At 44.2% G+C, this 22,455-nt stretch overlaps 1 protein-coding gene across 1 annotated transcript; it reads right to left on the minus strand.

The window, feature by feature from the left end:
• Nucleotides 1-835: 835 nt before the first annotated feature.
• Ptgdr (prostaglandin D2 receptor) lies at nt 836-9,190 on the minus strand. The gene is made up of 2 exons (XM_069994826.1): nt 8,173-9,190; nt 836-2,550 (listed from the first exon to the last, which is right to left on the minus strand). Exons 1-2 carry the CDS (start codon nt 9,016-9,018, stop codon nt 2,326-2,328), a joined length of 1,071 nt encoding a protein of 356 aa, XP_069850927.1. The 5' UTR covers nt 9,019-9,190; the 3' UTR covers nt 836-2,325.
• Nucleotides 9,191-22,455: the final 13,265 nt, after the last annotated feature.

The following is a 22,455-nucleotide window of genomic DNA, read 5'->3' on the forward strand; positions in this document are numbered from 1 at the left end:
TTCCATTCTAGAACTTGGAGAGAGGGAGAGAGAGTGGGGGATGGAGAGGGAGGAAGGAAGGGAGAAAGGAAGGAAAGAAGGAAGGAAAGAAGGAAGGAAGGAAGGAAAGACAAGAAGAGAAAGAAAAGAAAGAAGAGAAAGAAAAGGAAGAAGAGAAAAGAAAAGACATACTTCCTCAAAAGCCAGGATGTAATTTGCTTCTAGTGTGAGGAGAGACTGTCTCTAGGAAAAGGACATAGAAGGTTTCTAGTACTGACGTTATTCTGTGTATTGTGTTGCTTGTTGTTTACATGGATATTCCCATGCAAGCTATCTTTTCTGTGTCATTTTCAGTTTTCCACTGGAATGAACATTTCACCCCACTTTCCATGCTTTCTGGAGGCCCCTTCTTGTGCAGTTCTCACAGCCCTGCCCAGCACTCTGTTGCCTGCCCCCTCTCCTGTGGTATAGACATACAGGGATAGACATTACAGGGCATAGACATTACAGGGGAGGCCTGAGTCTTTCTATTCTTTTCCACAGCACCTGCTTGGTGGGAAGTCTACAAAGGAATAAAGATCCCTGCACAGCTGATGTTAATCCAGCATGGATTTCATCTGGACAGTATGTCAACATTTTGCAAAAACAACAATCACAAAGCCCAGGGATAAACCTGTGAAAATCTGCTGAAGATAATATAAATGCTAGCAGGACAGGACATGATAATTCCATTACACAGAGAGAGTTCACAGACTGACACCTGTAAACTCAACATAAGTGAGCCTTTTCCTTTTATGAAGCAAAATAACTGTCTCCAGAAAAAATATTATAAAGTTACATTTATTGATTCCTCCAGGGTTTTACTGAATCATCCAGATGATTATTCTCATACATCTTTGGAACAAGAACACAAATAAAAAAAACCCAGAACACAAAATACACCATCCCAGGGGAGAGAGGACACATGCATACTTACATAGTAAACACATAAACAAAAGGTAAACTTCAAAAGCAAAGTGTATTTTGCACCATGTCATACTCTTATATTGACTATTTCACAGTTTTGCTATACCAGAGAATACCTATTACCAGGTTAATATCATCTCTGAGATGGGGTTGCTGCTAAGCTGGAATGCCATAGCTCTCCGGCTCAGAGTCCAGGTGTTGTGGGGAACAAATGTCCCACAGCTCCTTCCGGAAGCTGGACTGGGGCCCCCTCTTCCGGCACAGCCACGTTCCTCCATGGTTTTCTTCCTGGGTGTAGTGTTGTCCACCTTGTAAACTTTTCAGTGTACCAGTAAAGTGCTTGACTGTGCTCCATTTGAGCTACATCCTGCTTCTGATTTGAAGGCACAGATCGCTGGAGCCATAGTGGTATTGGCATGTGTCGGTAGAGGGCCTCAAAGGTAGGTATTGAGCCATTGTCACACTCTACCTGACCCTGAGTCCTTGGAGGGGCTCCCGCTGGGCTAAGTGCTGTTCCACAGGTAAACTTAGTCAACACAATTCTCTTGTAAGTCACAAATCCTGTTCTCCCAACATGCCCAACAATCAATCCATCAATATGATAAAAAGTCTATGAGGTGGGGGTTCCAATAATTGGAAGACCTTTTGGGGTCCACTCCCAAATATTGATTCCTATTGATACCTCTGCTTCAGTACACCAGAGGCTGGACTTCAAAGGATAATCACTTCTTTTCTTTCCTGAGTTGTGGACTTCAGTGATATCTCAACCCTTCTGTACTTTTAGATGCACAAAAATAAATCTCACAAGGCAGCACCCCAGGCAGTTGCTGGGGAACCTCATGCCTATCTGGATCCTCATTTTACTTCTCTTGAAAGTATCCATAATCTAGGCTAGGACTTAGGCCAATTGGTAATGAATATAACAGGGACAATTAGGATATACAAAGGTCTGATTTTACTGGAAATAAACAGGGTAAGATATTATTATGCTTTTTAAAGATTACCATCCCATTATTGTAAACAGTGGTATTTCTGCTAAGTTTAATAAAACCTTGTAGGCCTCAAGGCCACTCTGAAAAGTGGGGGACACAAAGTACTAAAGGTGGGAAAATTCATAGAATTCCTGTGAGCCTTAACCTTATTTGCCACAAAGGCATTTTTAGTTATTGTCAATTCCACAAACAAAAAAAATGCACTAAAATGGTTCGGAAATACAGCGTGACAACACATGGTTAAGATATATTAAACACTTTTGAAAATACATTTGGATGCTCTTGTTATGGGAGATAACTTTTAAGAACTTTTTAATTTTTAAAATGTTTGTTTGTTTTCCTGAAAATGGAATATATCCTTCAGCTTCCCAGAGAGAGTAAAACTCTGTCACAAATTGGATTCTGTGTGGGAGGAGTGGCTGTACCAGTTTCTATACATAAGAGGCCTTATGAAAATCTTGCGGAAGAACATACGGAATACTGGAGTTCTAAAGATGATGAAGATCCAAGGATCCACGATTGAAATCACAGACAGAAACCTCAAGGCTAGAAGATCATCCAGCTCCTCCGGGGCTTGGCTGAGAGCATTAAATGCTCTGTAGTAAGCGTGATACTGTTTGGAAGAAAAATAATATAGAGAGTTGGGTAGTGGAAGGTGGATGGCTGAGCGAATTTGCTTACTTTACCTACCTTTCTGTGAAAACACAGCAGCTTAGCTTGAAAACACTCATGTTTGGCAGACATACCAGCAGCGAAGCTCACTGCAGGGGCCTGGGTGAGGAGCCAGCATGGTACAGACACTGATGGTGTGCATGACTCCCTGATGGCTGTCCCAGCTGTGGGACAGTTTCCAAGTGACTGGAAGCTCATGAAAGCCTATTAGAGCCTTCACAGACTGGGCTACCATGGCCACATGCATCTGGCAGTAGTACCTCAGTTCTCTGTCTCTCCCTGTATCCTCACACCTAGACAACTTTATTTTCCTTTCCTTCCCTTCTTCAACCTGCTTCCTTCTCTCATCAGTTTGCTTAGAAGTAAACCACACCTGTGAAATGTCACCTGTATGGAAGCACCGATGAAACAGAAGCTTTGAATGGAAGAGAAGAGACAGAAATAAGACAATAGGAAGACATGAGAGAAAGGAACCGATCATCTCACATTAATGGCTCTGCTTATTCTGGGCATAGGTCTGTATAATTGCATGATTGGCATCCATTTTCTAAAGCCTATTTAACTGTGTCCAGCCTCCTCTTTTCGTCCTGATCTCCCTTGAAGCCTGTCGAGTTTTCTCAGTGCCCTGCAAAGCTCTTCAAATCATGATTTCCTGCTACTCAGCTCCCACTCAATGTAGACCAGTACCATCACCTCCTCCCACTCTGTCGGTGCTGGCTACCTTGTCTTTTTGCCATTTCCCTGTGTGTACCTGCCGAGGGTCGAAATCCATGATGGGACAAATGCACCCTCACGGAACAGAAGCCACACAAAGCTGATACTCATGGGAGGGTATGCCCATTCAGGACAATCACACATATGTCCCAAAGAGAATGCGTTTTCCCACGGTCACCTCCCTACTTCTAGCTGCCTTTTCTGTGCAGCTAGTGGCCACTCCAGTGTACTGTATTTAAGAGGATGGACCCAGCTGTTATTTCTACTTACACGTTCATTTCCTCCATTATTACCTTAAAATGGCAATGGCGATAACAATGGCTATTGCCACGTGCAAACTACCATCCCAGACACTATTCTAAACCTTTAGAAATGAGCTTTATCCCTACAAAAATCATAGGAAGTAAATACATTATTCCCCATGGAAATACAGGCAGACAGTGCCACCCTTCAAGGTCTACCTCAAATACGAATCATTTCAGGAGGTCTGTTCAAGTGGTGTCTAAGCGAGTTCCACCTTAGGTCTGACGATGTGGATTAGGAGTCCCTGCTTGATGATGCCATAGAAAAGTTACAGTTTCTTCACCTACACAATGAGGGTCACTGTACAATTTTCAGGATTCTTGTGATGTTTGAGGGAACTGGTACAGGTCAATCTTGAGCACAGGCTCTAGCATGCCATGAGAACTCAGTCATTAGCTAGTGCTATTCTATCATCAGTGTGGAGTGACTGCTTTCCTCTGCTAAACCCATCGACGACCCTAATCACCTTCCTTTTAAACTTGCAGTGGTTTTCCCATTTTGTATGTCTACAATGAATTGCAGAGAGTCTTGAGCATGCTAGGTATTGCATATGTGCAGAACAGTTGGTCTGGGGTGGCAGGAGGCCCCGTGTTAAAGTCTTTTCATTTGTTTGTCTATTTCAGTGCTGGTACTGGAACTTGAACTCAGTTCCTGGGCACTGTCCTTGATCTTTTTTTTTTTCAGGCTAGTGTCTACTACTTGGGCCACAGCTTCACTTCTGGTTTTTGTTTGTGGTTAATTAGAAATAAGAGTATTAATTTTACTGTCCAGTCTGGCTTCAAGACTTTATCCTCATATCACAGCCTCCTGAGTAGCTGGGATGACAGGCGTGATCCACCAATGCCTGACTTCTTAAGATTTTTTTTAAATAAGTTTTTTATTGTGAAAATACTGTACAGAGAGATTACAATTACTTAAGTTGGTTTTAAGAATAAATATTTAGTGGCTCGGTGGTAGGGTGCTTGCATTGCCTGCATGAGGCCCTGGGTTCGATTCCTCAGCACCACATAAGCAGAAAAAGCCAGAAGTAGCACTGTGGTTCAAGTGGTAGAGCATTAGCCTTGAGCTGAAGAGCTAAGGGACAGTGCCCAGGCCCAGAGTTCATGCCCCACGACTGACAAAAAAAGAATAAATATTTAATGTGAGTTTGTTTTATATGTGCCACATACATCTCAATGTCGAGAATGGCAAAATATAATTTCAACTATGTGAGAATGTTTGATGGCTTGGAAGCCTGGTAAAGGGATCTGAATGATGCCTAATGATATAATTAAAGCAAGCCATTTTATTTCTATGTGGTATTTTTTGAGGGCCAGGGCCAGAGTTTGAACTTGGGCCATTGAACTTATTGGCTTACTTCTCTACTGGTGCTTTACATGTCTCTAGCCCAGTTTTTTGCTGGTTATTTTGAGATGGAGTCTTGTGGGCTTTCTACCAGGGGTGGCTTTGAACTTTATTCCTTCAAATATGAATCTCCTGAGTCACTAGGATTATAAGGATGAGCCATCAGCACCCTGCTTCTATGCAGTATTTATGTATTCCAGTTCTATAGATTTCCTGTTCTTTTTTGTTTGATTGTGGTACTGAGGATTGATCTCAGCACCTCACACATGCTAGGGAAGAAATGATCTGCCACTGAGTTATACCTTTAGTTCATTTATCTATGTTTTCAAGTCACTAGATTTGTTATTAGGAGTGCATCCTTCATTTTCAAAGTGGCTCAATTTACATAATGTGTGAGAAGAGTGCCCTCTGATGGTTCTAGGGGTCCCTGGGACAATGCTGCTATTGCCCGCTAGGTGGCGACTTGAGAACATCCCTGCTCAGATCTCTCTCCGTTCTGATGCTTCTTTCTAGCTCATCACTGTAACACTCCCGTTTTACCCTCTGCTCCAGCTCTTCAGATTCATTTTAGACCATTTCCACTGGGCCCATTGTTTTCCTACTATGCCTTAGATGTCTGTAACACCTCCTTCAGAAAGAGCATCCCAGCCATTCTTCCAGCAGGCCAGATGGGCACCCAGCTGAACTGTTTCCACTGACTCCCCTGACTCCATGGGTCCTGACAGACACAAGCACACAGCTTGTGTTTACCTGAGGACCCCACCTCATCTCCACACGCACTCTGCCATCCATCTCTGCTCCTCACCAACCCCCAGTAACTGCCCTTCTAAGATAAGAAGGATCTCGATGAACGTATTCTACACATATTACAGTATGCATGGAAGAGTCCTCTGAAGTTAGTTCATTCTATATTTCCCCCATGCTATAGCAAACTGGAAAAACTGAAGACAACCTATGTGAATATTTTATTCTAATTCAATATAATTGTGAAGTTCAGTTTTTAAAAGCCATGCTTGAGCAGGGCTGGGGAGATAGCTCAGTGACAGAGAATTGCCTAGCTCGTGAAGGGCTCAATCCTCACATGGAAGAGGGAGAGGGAGAGGGAAAGAAGGAGGGGAAGGAGGAGGAGAAGAAGGACTGGGAGGGAGAGGAGGAAGGGGAGAAAGAGGAGGGGAAGAAAAAGGAGGGAAGGAAGGGAAGAAAAGGGAAGGAAAGACAGGAGAAGGAGGAGAGAAAAAAGAGGAGAAAGGTATAGATGGACAGAAGAAGGAAGAAGGAAGGAAGGTAGGGGAGGGGGAGAGAGGAGAAAAAGGGAAGAAGGAAGGAAAGGAGGGAAGAAAAGGGAGGAGAGAAAGGAAGGGGAAGAAGAAGGAAGGATAAAAGAAGGAAAGATGAAGGAGGGAAGAATGAAGGGAGGAATGAAAGGGGAAAGAGAAGAAAAAGAGGGAAGGAAGGAAGAAGGGCAAGAAAAGAAAGCAGATAGGTTTTTAATCATTGATTCTACAATTGTTCCCCTCCAGATGTAGCCTTATTTGATCACACATAGCGATTTTCTAGAGATGACAGCTTCTGTGAACAATGCTATCTGCATTGGACATATTTGAGATGTTACATGGTTTTTAGAAAATAATTTCCAAGTCCATTTCAAATGTTCGCAATACTCTATGAATTATTCAGATCTCCTTAGAGGTTCCTTTCACTGTTTTATTCTTTTTGCATTCCTTCTGTGAACACATTGGCTGCTGAACACATTAGCTATATGTGCATTCAGCTGCTGCCTGCTTTATGGACTCATGGGTGGTGAGTGGAGATCCAGATGAAGGACAATGGTCTGGAAATGCTTTATGCAAAAGGTCAGAGAGTAAATAGTTTAGGTTTCATGGGCCAAGAGGCAAAAATCATGAATATTTGGTAGGCACTAGAGAAATATTTCTGAAATATTTTTCCTTTTCATTTTGACAGTAGAAGGATTTGAATTCAGGGTCTTCTACTTGGTAGGGAGGTACTCTACCACTTGGGCCACACTCCCAGCAATGTTTTGCCTTAGTTATTTTTGAGATATGGTAGGAGGGTATTACTTTCCCCGCCCCGTCCCCCAGGTAACCTTGGACTATAATCTTCCTACCTATCCCTCCCTCCTAGCTGGGATTACAGGTGAACACCACCATTGCCCAGCTTCTTAGTTAAGCTTGAAGTCTCACTATGCTTTGCTGGGACTTGAACTGCGATCCTCCCAGTCTTCACTTCCTGAGTAGCTTGGATTATATGCATGTATCACCATGCTCAGCCTTTATTTCCACAAATAGAAAAGGCCAGAAGTGGTGCTGTGGCTCAAATGGTAGAGGGCTAGCCTTGAGCGAAAACAAGCTTAGGGACAGTCCCCAGGCCCTAAGTTCAAGACCCAGGACTGGAAAAAAAAAAAAAGTTTGGTGTTGAATCTGAGCATACCAAAATGCCTTGTCTGTTTAAATAGATGTAAATTTCTTTCTTTTTTAGAGGGGGGAGGGCTGTTTCTGATCTGTGTAATGTTTGGACCTCCCACCTCTCCACATTTTAAGGCCTTATTTCAAGAAAACCCACTTTACATCTCCCCCTTCATTGAAAGTTACATCTGATTTCCTTACACTTTGATAAGAACATGAACTTTACTTGTCCCAGGAGTCTAGAGATTTCCAGGACTTTGAACTGGCCTTGCACTGTCCTTTATTTAAACGTTATTCTTACTTATATTGAGCAGGTACTTTGGTAGTTGGAAGGAGAGAAGCAATCCTGAGGAAAGTTTCACACAAGTCTGGGACACAGAAGTGAAACCCTTCCAAAATAACAATCCAGTCACCGCCACCGTCCCTTTAGTAAACGGAAACCTCAGCGAATGGCTTTCATGACACTTTCCTGGGCCAGACATGAGGCCGAGGCAGTCAGGAGAGGTGGTCAGAGGCGGAAAATTGGACTCTCCGAACTCTGAAGTCAGAGGAGGAGATCCTGCAGAAGGGACCCCCGCCCAGGATTTCCTTTTCCTTTTCTGACTCTCCCTCTTCTCACTCAGGAAATGGGGATCTGAAGGGAATCTGGTTGGGAGAAGAGCACCCACCAGCAACCCCTGGCCCGGGGCTCAGTTCCCGCGCGCACGCGCGCACGCGCATCGGTACCAGCTCCATCCTTCCCGCCAGCAACCTGGGCGCCGGCCCAAGCACTCACTCACAATTAAAGGCAGGGAGCACATGGTGAAGAGCACGGTCATGAGCGCCAGCAGCAGCAGGTGATCGAGCTCCTCCAGGGGGTGCAGGGACACCGTCCCGCCGTCGCCACCGCCGCCGGCGGGCTCAGCTCGATCCCGGGAGCAAGGGCGCGAAGGCCGCTGCAGACGCCGGTGCATAGTGTAGAGGTTGTGCATGGCGCCCAGATTGCACAGCACGATCGCGAGGACCAGCAGCGCCATGAGGCTGGAGTAGAGCACCGAGTAGCCCAGCACGGACAGCGAGCCCTCCTCGTGGATCATCCGGATGAAGCACCAAGTCCCCGGGCAGTATTGCACAAACTTCCCAAAGCCCGCGAAGGGAAGCGAGCAGAAGAGCAAGCAGAAGGCGCCCAGGATGGGCGCCACGAGCACGCCCCGGCGCGGGGTGATGTGCCGTTGGTAGAAGAAGGGGTGTCCCAGGGAAAGCCAGCACTCCAGCGCCATGGCCAGGAGCTGCAGCGTCGAGGCGAGCCCGAAGAAGGACATGAGGAAGGCGAAGGCTTGGCACAGCCACTTGCTGGGTGTCGGTGCCAGCCGGGACAGGGTCTGGTTTTGCGCGTAGGCGGTCAGCACCACGGGGCTCAGGAGACACTTGCCCAGCAGGTCGGTGATCGTCAGGCCGCACACCAGCACGTAGAAGACCGAGCGCGGCGGGCGCGGCCGGCAGGACCCCAGCCCCGAGCGTGCCAGCAACCCCAAAGCCAGCAGGTTGCCCAGGAGCCCCGTGCTGAACAGCACCCCGCCCGCCATCGCCGAGTAGCCCTTCTCCACCCAGGTGGCGTTGTCGCAGCGGTAGGCAGGTGACTTCATGGCGGGTGGTCCGTGGGGCTGGAATGCAGGATGCAGCTAGGGCGAGGGCCACGGTGCCGGGGTGCGGAGGAAGCCCCCCATCCCCCGGGCCGCTCCTTGGGAGGAGAGGCTGAGCCTTGGAGCCTTGGAGGAAGCCGCCTCCTGTCTAAAGTTGGGTCACACCCCTGTCCGAGGGCGGGACCAGCAGCCCTGTGCGCATCCTGCTACAGCTCTGGCAGAGCGTGGAGCAGCCCAGCAAAAAGCGGGGTTCTGATGGGTGGGGTTCTGAGTAGAGGGAGACACGCCTTAGAGCCTAGAATGAGGAATCAAAGAAAGCAGCCAGAGCCCAGACACTCAAGATCAAATCGTGCTTGAGAGGGGAGGGAGGGAATCAAATGGGGAAATGAAGCAGCCAACACTAGGGAGGTGGGGGACCACAGGGTGGCTGGTGATGGTAGCCGCAACTCTGAAGATGTGGGAAGAAGGAGGCACAGAGAAGTAGCTGTCTACCGCCTAGTTTTCTAGGCGAAGGTAACCAATACTTACATAACACTTAATGGCTTCTCAGTATCTTCTAGATTGGGGTATTAGCAGTGATATCCATCATGTAGGTGACGACCTGGAAATGGGGGTGCCTTAGAAGATTAAATGATCTCCCCAGGATGGCAAACGTGGTAAGAGGCAGAAGTCAACTTGGAACCTGACATACTGTTTAAAGAGTCTATCTGTTGTCCATGGCTTCTCTTCCCAAAAGGATGGCCAAATTTCAGACCAGGTGTGTGTGTGTGTGTGTGTGTGTGTGTGTGTGTGTGTGTGTGTGTGTGTGTGTGTGTGTGTGTGTGTGTGTGTGTGTGTGTGTGTGTGTGTGTGTGTGGTGTGTGTGTGTGTGTGGTGTGTGTGTGTGTGTGTGTCTTCCAAACAGGAAAAGCCAAAAGTGACTTTTGCCTCTGTCAAAAGACTTTTGACAGTGACTTTGTAGATGGGGAGGGAAGAATGGCGTTAATAGCATCAGGTGGGCCTGGGTTCAGGTCCTGCCTCTGCTACTTCACTGTTTGTGTGAGCCTGAGGGACCCATCACCCTACTTGTTTAGCCCCTATGAGGCAGATGTGTGCCACAATTCTCCCAAGATGTTTTAGTAGCTGATACATAACTGCAGGCTTTAGCATGGCTTTTTGAAAACAGAAAATAGTAATCGTCTCTCTTGATAGCTTTCTCACGCCTCTGCATTGTGACTACTAGAAAAAAAAATTCTCTTCTAGCTTTGACTGGGCCACATCAAAAAGGCAATCTTTATTTTATTTTTTAATTGCACTCCATATCCTGGGGCAGATACCGGCTTTGAATGTGAATCTGAGTGGGATGATTGGGGCTAAATTATGTAAGCAAGTCGATTATGCCTTGGCTTGAAGAGGTTCATTTTTAGGCCCCATGCCTGTTTGGATGGATAGAGTCAGACAGAGGACAAGACCCTGGGGCTGCAGACATGAAAGCCTAAAGGTTGGCAGAGAGGCTGCCTCCAGACTGGAAATCTGAGTAATTGAGGCAGGGCTGTGGAAAGGGAGCATGAAAGTTTGGGGGTAGGCAGTTCTGATCTCTACCACTAGCTGTGTGACCCTGGGCTTAGTCTATCTGAGTTTTTATTTTTATTTCCTCACAAATAGGATACAGGCTGCTCTGAATGGGGACAAGGTGAAGTGCTTGACAGAGTTACATGGTCACAAGAGCTACCATTTATAGGCCCTTCCACATATGGATCTAATAGAAGGCCTTGAATGCAGTGAGTTCCCTTGCCTTCTCTCTCATACCCATCCCTAACCCCTACCAAATCATGATGGGTTTGGAAGAGCCCCACTTGAGCTGATGATATGGAAGGAGGGTGCCCTGTAACCAAAAGTGAGTCTTACAAAGGCTAAGGTTTCCTCTCCAGATAGAAGGCAGACAGAACGACAGACAGACAGACAGACAGACAGACAGACAGACACACACACACACACACACACACACACACACACACACCACAATTTACATCAATTTTGGGGTGCTCACAGTTGCTGGAAGTCCTACTTATGCTATCCACAGAGTCCCAATAGGATGGAGTTTAAGAATTCTCCTTCTACCCCTTCTGGCTGATCCCCAGAAGCAAGTCCATTTAAAAACAAAAACAAAAACACTTCAGCTGCCTCTCTTTCCAGAGCCCTTAAATTTAAATGACACACAAAAAATTTAAAGATGAGAAATGGGCCAGCTGTGGGGCCCTGACGTGGTTTCTATATGTCATATTTCCAATTCAGGAAAACACGTTTCCTGCTGGCCAATCTAGCTCACCCTTTTCATGGGATTTCCAGCTATCTTTTTTTTTTTTTTTTTTTTGCCTGCTTCTCTGGGGTTTATTCTGTCCTGTTGTCAGATTAGTTTTGGAGTCTTCTCTTCCTACTCCTAGGAAATCACATCTAATGTTTGCTGTATAGCTAAGAAAAGTACATTTGTTCATACACCAAATATTCTTGGAGCTTTGTGTTAGGCATGGGAATGAAGAGACGGGTATTTTAGAAGCATACAGCAATTCAGCCATCCTGCCATATGTCACAGGTCAATGACTGCCATCATGTCACAAGCTTGTCAATTTTTTTTTGTCCCAGTCCTGGGCTTGAACTCAGGGCCTGGACTCTGTTCCTGAGTCTCTCTATGCTCAAGGCTCTACCACTTGAACCACAGCACCACTTCTGTTTTTATTCTGTGTATGTGGTACTGAGGAATCAAACCCAGGGCTTCATCCATGCTAGGCAAGCACTCTACCACTAGACCACATTCCCAGCCCAGCAAATTTTTACATCATTTTTAGAGTAACCGGGCTTTCTCTTTGTTAGAGAGAGAGAGAGAAAGAGAGAGGGGGGGGAGGGAGACTTTCAATGAAAATATCTAAACAGCAGTGCCAAGGTGCTTGCTGAATTATAAGACAAATCTAGAAAAATATGTATGGCATTATATTAAAACTATTCCAAATATGATTATAATTATAAACATAACCTTGTACATCCATGAACAAGGCCTAAAGTTGGCATAGATCAGTGAAGCATTGACTTAGGCTAGAGAAGGGATGGTAAGACAGTTCCCCCTTGGCTTCCTGATATTTTCAAAATAGTACCTGTAATAATTTTATTTATTTAATTTTTTGGTCATTCCTGGGGCTTGAACTCTGGGCCTGGGCATATCTTTGTATTAAGGTTTTTTGAGACAGGGTTGTACCTCATGTAGACCAAGCAGGCCTCAAACTTGAGATCCTCTTGCCTTGACCTCTGAAGGTTACCACCACAGTAGACTGCAATCACTACAGTCCCACCTACAGTCCCAACACATAGGAGGCTGAGGCAGAAGAGGTGTTTAGTATAAAAGTTTGAGACCAGCATGGGCAATATAGCAAAGCCTTGCCTTTAAAAAAAAATATTTTAAGCCAGGCACTGGTGGCTCACGCCTGTAATCTAGCTAATCAGGAGGCTGAGATCTAAGGATCACCATTCAAAGCCAGCCTGGGCAGAAAAGTCCATGAGACTTTTATCTCCAATTAACCACCAGGAAACCAGAAGTGGTGCTGTGACTCAAGTGGTAGAGTGCTCCCCTTGAGCTGAAGAGCTCAGAGATAGCACCCAGGCCCAGAGTTCAAGCCCCATGACTGACCAAAAAGGAATATTTAAAACATAAAATGAGTTTATACTTATAGCTAGGTTTTAGAAAAGATTAATGTCTGTTAATCTTACCAGTTGCTGTGTTGGATGCAGGGTGTGAAAAACCAAGACTGGAGAGGAGGAAGCCTCAAAGCTCAGCACCCAGCATGGTGTATCTTCTGCATGCTTCACCCTTGACCTTTTGCAGGAGGGCAGGGGCACAGCAGTGTTGGTGATGGATAAAATCTTAGGAGGTATCCTATCTGAATTCACATCTCAGCTTTGTCCTTTTGTAAGCAACCTGGAACCTGGAACCTTCTCAAACCTCAGTTTCCTTGCCTGTGAAAAAATGGTGCTGTAGGCTCAAATGGTAGAGTGCTAACCTTGAGCAAAAGGAGCTCAGGGACAACATCCAAGCCCAGAGTCCAAGCTCCAGGATTGTTAAAGAAAAAAAAAAGGAAAGAAATTGTACTGAGCTCATAGGGTAGTTTAAAAAATTCCTCTGGGGAATGAGAAACATTAGCGATGCCTCAGCACCCCAAACCAATGATATCAGACTATCTGGCTATCTGGGGAAGCTCACTGAACTTCAGTATAGTTTTTGAAGTTCCCTGTGCAGTTAAGGTGAGAACCACGGGACTAGAATGTAGAACATAGGGCTAAGGCAGGCTCGGGAGGCTCTATAAACTGTGCTATTACATGCTCTTATTCCTCTCCACTATGCCATAGAAATAGTCTTCGTGTGTGTGTGTGTGTGTGTGTGTGTGAGAGAGAGAGAGAGAGAGACAGAGACAGAGAGAGAGACAGAGACAGAGACAGAGACAGAGACAGAGACAGAGACAGAGAGTTTTGGTCTTGGGGCTAGAACTCAGGTCTGGGCACTGTCCCTGAGCTCTTTTGCTCAAGGCTAGTGCTCTACCACTTTGATCCGAAGCACCACTTCTGGTTTTCTGGTAGTTAATTGGAGATAAGACTTTCCTGCTGGGTTGGCTTTGAACTGTGATCCTCAGATCTCAGCTGGGATTATAGGCATGAGTCACCAGTGCCCGGCTTTACAGAAATATTCTTTACCACTCGATTTTCAGATAAAGGAAATGAGACACAGAGTGTCTAATAAATTGTTGTGGTTCATATAATTAGTATACATTGAGTCTTGAGTAGCCTCCAGCTCTTTTGGATTCCTGGAACCTCTGTTTTGGAGAAAGAGAATCATGAAGAAGAAAGAGTGTGAGAGAGAAAAGAGGAAGTCTGGGATTTCCTTCTATTCATTCATTCATTCATTCATTTTTTCATTCATTTATTCTGAGATGTTAGGGATTGAACTCAGATCCTGGGGCTTGCTATAACCTGTGCTAACCTGAGCTATAACCTAACTTTTTTGTTTGTATTTTCGTTACTGACATTGTATCTTACTCACTTTGCCTGAGCTGGTCTCAGACAGATGGTCCTTCTGCCTCTGTCTCCTAAGTAGATGAGATTGCATGTATGGGCCACTATACTTGGCCCAAGATTCCCTTTATCTGTTCAGAAGTTGGGAGGTACAGCTACTAGAAGGGTCTGAAATGCCTTCATGCCCTTTTGTTTCTGTAATTTTATAAAGCCTTGTGGCATTTCCTGCTTTTTTACCCTCTCCCCAGCTCTTGGTCTAATCTGGTCTGGCAGGAATTTCCATTTTTAAGGAGATTAAATCTTCTAGAGATCTAGAGAGGGGGTAGGACTTGACCTACTTCATTGGACCTTCTACAGGTATGACACTAGGTAGTTTTTTTGCTGTTACTCAGGGCCTGAACACCCTCTCTTACCTTTTTTTTTTTTTTTCCCAAAGATGACACTCTACCAACTGAGGCACAACTCCACTTTTGGCATTTTTGTTGATTAATGGGAGATTAAGAGTCTTTTCTGCCTGGGTTGGCTTCAAACCAAGATCCTCAGATCTCAGCCTCCTGAGTAGCTATGATTACAGGCATGAGCAACGGGTGTCTGGCAGGCATAACACTTTTAATAACAACAACAACAAAAATCAACTTCCTCTAAGACATAAACATGGTAATGAAATACTGGGAAGGACTTTGATTTAGACTGAGGAGGACTATAAGATTGTTCAGAGTGAATAAACCAACAGGAGAGTTGTTCTGGGAAGTGAGACACTGTTATCTCCACATTTCTTATAAACTTCATCTGTACTTTTTTTTTGTTTTGTTCTTTGGAAAAATCACTTGTCATGAACAATAACTAACATCACTAATACTTTGTAATTTTGCCTCTCTGGGAATTTGAAAATACAGCTTATCTAATCGATGCTTTTATCTCAGCATGTTTTTGTCAAACTTCATTTTTCACATCTGAGTTATTGTGAGTGGGGATGGCTTTGATTATGGCAGAGTACAAATCCATAAGAAGAAAAGAAAGATGTCCAGTTACACATGTGGTGTGGCAGAGAGTGAGAAAGAAACAGGGTGGATCTAGTGAGGTATCATGCCGTAAAATACACCCATTTGGGCAGCAGGGCCTATGATTTATTCCAATCATGCTTGCTGATCTGATTGGGTCACAGTCCATTAGTTGAATGGCTTAGTCATGTGGCAGAGACTAATTCCTTACCAGATCCATTTTCTCTTCTTTAGGCAGTCATGCAAAACTACCTTTTCCTGCCTCTCTTATAGTATGAGTCATGATACAAATGCTTCCAGCCCCTCACATTCTATTGTCTCTATTTTTTACCTTCTCCATCTTCCCACTAAACATACAGCATCTGAGATCCTAGGAAAGGATAGACTGATACATGGAAAGAATTCTGATCTCACAAGGGCCACATAAAATGTTTACATGGATACTGTTGACAAGGAATATACATGCAAGAGACCACCCAAGACATGCTGAAAATGCTGGCCTTCAGTTGGACACTTTCTACCTGGAATAAAGCTGAAGATGTGTTGGAAAGAAAGAAAGGGAAGAAAGGGGGACAATCAGCAGAACCTGCTGCTCTATGTAATAGTTCAGATGTTGCAGAGTGATGGAGGAAAATGAAGACTGAGACAAGATCATTGAATTTGGCTTCAGGAAGTCACTGATGACCTTTAAGATCCCCCAGTGGGGTAATAATCAGATTGCAGAACATAAAGGAGGGTACATGTGCTGTGAATCACTGGAGTGTGCCCTGTAATTTTGGGTATGAAAGGAGAAGTCTGAGAGGCAGAAGGGCCAAGACAAAGCTTTTTCCAATGGGGTCGAAGTGTTCTCATGTTGAAGGATGACCAAAGCAAAGCAGTAGGGACAGAGAATAGGATGCTAGAAGAAAAAAAGAGATGACAAAAGAAAGATGACTCAAAGATTAGGATGGATCAGAGTGATAAGAATGAACCATAGAAAAGAAAGCTCTCCTCCCATGACAGGAAAGACTACATGGTGTGCAAGTTCCTGTGATCAGCTCGAATGTAATGAGTGATAATAAATGTCTCACCAGTTGAGTCATCTCAGTTTCACATCTACAGGCATGACACTTTAACGGAACAGTCAGCTACATCTAAGGCCATGAACACAGTAAGGGAATTCTACAGAGGAATGTAATTTAGAGTCTCCTGAGTGAATTAAACTAACAGGATTCCATTAGTCCTTTCACCAAAATAACACTGGAGATAGGGCTGTGAACATGGAAGATTTGGTTATTATCCACATACAATAGGGAGAGGTGGCCATTGGGGGGAAAATGACAGTGAAACAAGGAGAATGAAGAGATAAGTTGGTATGGATGGAATGTCAGAGGTATAAAGAATTAGAAAAATAATGGAACAGCCATTGTGGAGCAGACTCCGTAGCTAGGACATGACTGGTGGGAGATGGGGGAGGGGAAGAGGCAACTGTCAAAAAGTGAGCGCTTGTGAAGCTAGCGGGACTTTGTGGTCATCCCTCTCTGAGTCACTTACTCTCTCATCATCCACACTCCCATGCCAAGGCAAGAATGGAAAAATATTCTTGGGTATTTTACCTATAAAGTTATATTGTGGAATTAATTATATTGTGGTCTGAATTAGTGAAAATGACTACCACAGATTTTTTTTTTTTTGCCAGTCCTAAAGCTTGAACGCTGGGCCTGGATGCTACCCCTGAGCTCCTCTTGCTCAAGGCTAGTGCTCTACCACACTTTCAGCTTTCTCTGTGATTTAATTGGAGATAAGAATATTTCAGCCGAGCGCCAGTGGCTCACACCTATAATCCTAGCTACTCAGGAGGCTGAGATCTAAGGATCGAGGTTCAAAGCTAGCCTGGGCAGGAAAATCCCTGAAACTCTTATCTCCAGTAAACCACCAGAAAACCAGAAGTGGTGCTATGGCTCAAGTGGTAGCGCACTAGCCTTGAGCTGAAGAGTTCAGGGATAGCACCTAGGCCCAGAGTTCAAGCCCCACAACTGACCAAAAAAAAGAAAATCATAGACTTTCTTGCCTGGGCTGGCTTCAAACTGCCTTCCTCAGATCTCAGCCTCCTGAGTAGCTAGGCTTACAGGCATGAGCCACTGGAACCTGGCTTACAACAGACTTAAAAAAAAGTTTTATTATTATTTTTGTGTAGCTGCTTCAAGAGGAAAAAAGTATAGATGGATTACATTTCAGTGGGAAACAATTACACTTCCGTGGAAAACAATTGATGAGTTACTTGAACACAAAATTGAAGAAGAGATCTGATTAGAGGGTTCAAAGGTTCCGATTCCCAACCCCCTGACTTCTAGGGCACCCAGAGTAGAGTTGATCACCAACAGATAACAATTTCATCAATAATGTCTAGGCAATGAGCCCCCCCCCTTAAGTCCCCTAAAAACAGGGTACAGAGAGTATCTGGATGGTGGACTCTACATGCCAAGAGGGGTGGCACAATCCCATTCCATGGGACAGAAAGCTTAGTTTTGGGGACCCTCTGGTTCCTATGGGTCCCTTGATTTAGCTACTCATCTGTATTTTTTGTGATTTGCTTTATACTCAAGTGTGAGTGAAAGTAACTGTTTCCTTGAGTTTTGGGAGCCCTTTGAGCACCCTGTATGGAATGCTAAGGGGCGTTGTGGGAATTCCCAAACGATAATAAATTAGTTGGACTAAGTGAGAAACAGGTTTGTCTTTTGTTTTTGTTTTTTTCCAGAGGGGTGGACCCAGCCTTTTAAACTGTGGGGTCAGCACTAACTTTAGATAGGTTGTGTCTGAATTCACTTGTAGTATCTCAATGAGTGTGCAGAATTGGAGAATGGGCTGGTGTGGGGAAATCCCTGACAGATTAGAGATCAGACAACATTTTTTCCTCCTTCAATCACCCTAAAACTGAGCTGTAGGAGAGCTGAAGCTGGGCATCCTTTCCTATGCTCTAAAGGAGAACTGGGAAACCTCAGGAAGACCCAGCTGTAATGAATGTCCTGACTCGAGAGAATCTTTGACCCTTGAGGGAAAGACAGTATCAGCTGCTGGAACATGAGTGTGTAGGCTTTTGGGGTTCTTAGGAAGTGAAGAAAGGTGAGATCTTGCTGGCCCTGGGACAGCAAGCAAGAAATAGGGAACAGAGATATTTCCTCCTGGAAACTGCCTGGCATAAACACAACAGCACTCTGCTGGCTAACAACATGCTTGCAGATAAACTGAGTCCCTGTGAACGGACTCTAGAGAAATGAGAACAAGCCCAGCCTGTCAGACACTGGTGGAGAAAAGGAATAGCTAAAATAGATTCTAACACACCAATGCCACAGAATTTGGAGTGGTGATCATTGCAATGTTTTTTTATTAATTGAGGAAACCCAAGTAGAGTTAAGAAATATTTTCTGAAATAAAAGCATGAGTTTCAAACACACAAGTTAGTGGATGGACTAAAGGAGAAACAGAAGGAGAAATAGACTGTCCTGTTCTTGAAACATACATCCTCTCTTTCCCTGTGTCTGGTTGTTTGTTCAAAGGATCAGTTCCTTTGGATATTGTGGTTGGACTTGTTCCTAGCTTCTTCCTGGACCCCCTCATGGCCTAAGGAATCTGGATTTGGGGCTGGGACTGAAAACTTTGGCACTTCCCTCCCAGCTTCCTCTGGCAGGCATCAGAGCCCCTTTGCTGAGGCAGCCCAGCTCTGGCTCTCCTGGTGGGGTCAGGAAGGCAGGGGCAGGGCCATTAGCTTCTTGAACTGTGGCTGCATCCAATGACCTTACCCCATTCTCAATATGCACTCTACCTTTCATTTCTTTTCACAACTGTTCTGTTCATCCTTAATAACTTACAACCTACATGTATTTCCTAAATCTTAGGCCTTATATTTAATACTTTTAAAACATTTCCCATTTCTTCTGTGACATTCTCTACCTTGTCATATTACTGTATTGAGCATTTCAATTACAAATACTTTAAAGCCTCAGAAACATCTGGAAGTGTGTTTCAATTTGCTGCTTTTCTTCTTAGTCTTGTCTAATGTTTTTTATTAAAGGATAGACATTATGTAAAAATATTGTAGATGTTTTGATGAACATACATTTCTCCAGAGAGAGTTTACTTATCTTTGGTTGGTAACTAGAGAAAGGGCAAATTATCTTAATCTTTCAGAGACTGAGCTGAGCTGTGACTTAGTGGCAGGCTTTATGAAACTATGGAGAACTATTTTTTAAAAACCTTTACAAAGGTGTGTACATGGGCTTGCAGTTACCTTGTTTTTCCCCTTTCCCGTTACTGTTTGTTTGTTTGTTTTTGGTAGGGGAATGGAATCAGAGATGGGTAGGTAACTATGGCAACCTCAGTTACATTATATACAGCATTCTATAATGTGTAGTTCTAAAATTCTAAGAGGCTTATAAGGCAAAGAAGTTGGAAAGAACAGTGTCAGTCCAATGAGAGCTGGAAGTAGAATGCTTATGTATTAAATCTACAGTTAATAATAATTTTGCAAGCAAAAAAAGAAAAAGCATTGACCTGAAATGGTATTATGGTCTAGGGTGGAGATGTCTTTGAAAAGCTTATGGGTAAGAGGCTTGATCCTCCAGGCAGTAGTGTTCAGAGCTGAGGTCTTTAGTTGCTGAGTGAATTGTGTGGCTCCTCACCAATGTATTAAAGCATTGCTGGATTGATTCGTAGCTTAATGGGCTATTTGGAGGTGGTGGACACTTGAGGTTGGGATCCACTTGGAGAGAGTAAATAGTTTAGTTTCAGCGTGGTAGCCTGGAACTTCGGCATAAGAGATATCATTTTGATTTTTATCTTGTTCTTTTGGAAGTCTAGTACACTAGCTTAGTCCAAATGAATGAGCTTCTACAATTTTTATGTAATACATGCCAACTCTTATAGTGTTTTTGCTAAAAGAATGATCATTTGATTTGGCCCAAAATAATTTTGCAATTGTACTTGCTATGAATTAGTATATTAAATATGAAAAAAGGAGAAAGATGTTAAAACCTACATTGCATTTCTCAATGATTTCTTTTCAGCAGGGTCTTGTAGGTAGGTTCCAATGTGTATTTTCACACTTATTAAAATTCACAAAGTATGAGTTGTTTATAGATTTCTGAATTGGATATACTTAAATGCGAAATTAAAAAAAAAAACAGTGAAATCGCCTTTCTTGATTTTGTCCTATTTGGACATCTGTGGCTGTGTCCTACCTGGAGGTCTTGCGCCCTGCCCTGCTGCATTTCATATGGGCATTCTCTGATGACTTAGGGCACTAAGGAAAGTGTGTGTTCCTTCTCACCAGGACCTTCTGCTCTGCTCTTTTGCATTCTTAGCTGTGGCCTGGCATTCAAAACGGAAAAGAAAAGTTGTAAAACCCAGGCAGCTTGGTCCTCCTAATGATTCTATCTGCAAGGAAAACTTATAGCACAAGCGAAACTCTTAATCCTGTAGGCCTCAAGATTCTAGAAATTCAGAAGCTCTTTTTCCTCAGAACTATATATGGACTCTAACATGAGTCTTGAAATCTGGAAATTAAACCTGACCTTACTGAGATCTAAGAAGCCTGGAGTTTACGCCCTAGTACTAGCACAAAAGGAAAGAAAGCAAGAGCCAGTCGCCAGTGGCTCACACCTGTAATCCTAGCTACTCAGGAGGCTGAGATCTGAGGATCACAGTTCAAAGCCAGCCAGGGTAGAAAAGTCCATGAGACTCTTATCTCCAAATAACCACCAGAAAACTGGAAGTGGTACTGTGGCTCAAGTGGTAAGAGTTCTAGTCTTGAGCTGAAGAGCTGAGGGATGGCACACAGGCCCAGAGTTCACCTTTCTTTCCTGTCACCACCATCTCTGTCTGCATTCTTACTATATTATATGCTTGATCCACAGGCCCAGGATCCCACAGAGTACAGGCTATGACTAGAGACCCCCCTTTTTAATAAAGGAGATTCAGGAGCAAGCCCAGGTCACTGGCTCCATTACTGGTATCACATACCACTTCCCAGAATTCTGGAACAGCCTTCCAAAGTCACAACTGAAGCAGCAATACCTTGAGAAGATGTGGTGTTACACTTTCAGATACACTCTAGATGCTAAGTCACTATGTCCATTAGAAAGAATATGTGGGCCGGGTGAGGTTACTCACACCTGTATTCCTAACTATTCCAGAGGTTGAAATCTGAAGATCATGGTTTGAAGCCAGCCCAGGCAGGAAAGCCTGTGAAACTCTCATCTCCAGTTAAGAACAACCAAAAAGCTGGAAGTGGAGCAGTGGCTCAAGTTAGTAGTGTGCTAGCCTTGAGAAAAATGAAAAAAAAGCTCAGGACAAAGTCCAGGCCCTCGGTTTAAGCCCCAGGACCAACACACACAAAATAAAGCAAAGAAAAGCTAGCTAGTGGCTGGAGAAGCAAGGGTTGGGATTATAATGGGGCTCCTCCCATTACTCAGTGATCCACTTCTTCTTATTTCTAATTTGCAGGCGCAGAGGTCCTGGTCCTTAGGGAGGTAGGTGCAACACTACATTACAAATCACTTTAGGCTCCCTGCATCCAGAGGTGGAGCTACTATTATACAAGGGAGACAAGAGGAATATATTAGAAGCCCTTGGTATATATTGAGGGTATCTTGGTACTCCTTGGCCCCCATGTAGCTAAACAAGCAGAGGTAGCCAGTCTAGTCTGAAAAGTATAGTGTTAGCAAGAACCCAGACACCTCAGAAATGAACATCTGAGTCATACTGCCAAGGACTTAATCTGCTCGGGCAGTTATAAAAAACAACAAGCAACAACAACAACAAAAACATACATAAAAGCCACATGGATCAGATGGTTGATAAACAACAGAAATTTACTTCTCACACTTCTAGAGGCTGCAAAGTCCAAGATCAAGACAGAAGCAGACTCAATGCCTGCTGAGGGAAGTTTTCTAGATTATAGATCATAGACATAGATTGCTATGCCCTCTTGGGGGAAAGACTAGCTAATTCCCTGGGGCCTTTTCTTAAGAACACCAATTCTAATCCTGAGGACTCTGCCATCATGACCTAATTACCTCTCAGAGCTCCCACTCCGAATATCAGCAATTTAGGATTTCAACCTAGAAATGAGGTTGCCATAGCAACCAGGTATGCCACAACCATGACTTGCAGAAGTGGTAGCTGAGAGTGGGGAAAATGGAGAAGGGAGATGATAAGAACCAGTTATGCCCTGATATTAACTACAATAATGCCTTTTCTTTTTTCTCTTCCTCTTCCTCCTGTTCCTCCTCCTCCTCCCTCCCCCTCTCCCCCGCTCCTTACCTCCTTCTCCTCCTCTTCCTTCTTCTTCCTCTTGTAGACCTGGGGCTTCAACCTGGGGCTTCTTTTGTTCAAGTCACAGCTCTGCTTCTGGATTTTTTGTGGTTAA

The sequence above is a fragment of the Dipodomys merriami genome, unplaced genomic scaffold (genome assembly GCF_024711535.1).
Source record: "Dipodomys merriami isolate MVZ:Mamm:240054 unplaced genomic scaffold, mDipMer1.0.p SCAF_1, whole genome shotgun sequence".
Classification (NCBI taxonomy): domain Eukaryota; kingdom Metazoa; phylum Chordata; class Mammalia; order Rodentia; family Heteromyidae; genus Dipodomys; species Dipodomys merriami.

Bases quoted from the DNA above. Each gene is read 5' to 3' on its own strand.
- Ptgdr (XM_069994826.1), bottom strand. From the start codon at position 9,018: ATGAAGTCACCTGCCTACCGCTGCGACAACGCCACCTGGGTGGAGAAG. The intron at 2,551-8,172 runs GTGAGTGAGTGC...TCTTCCAAACAG, and splicing joins TGTGCTCCCTGCCTTTAATT to TATCACGCTTACTACAGAGC.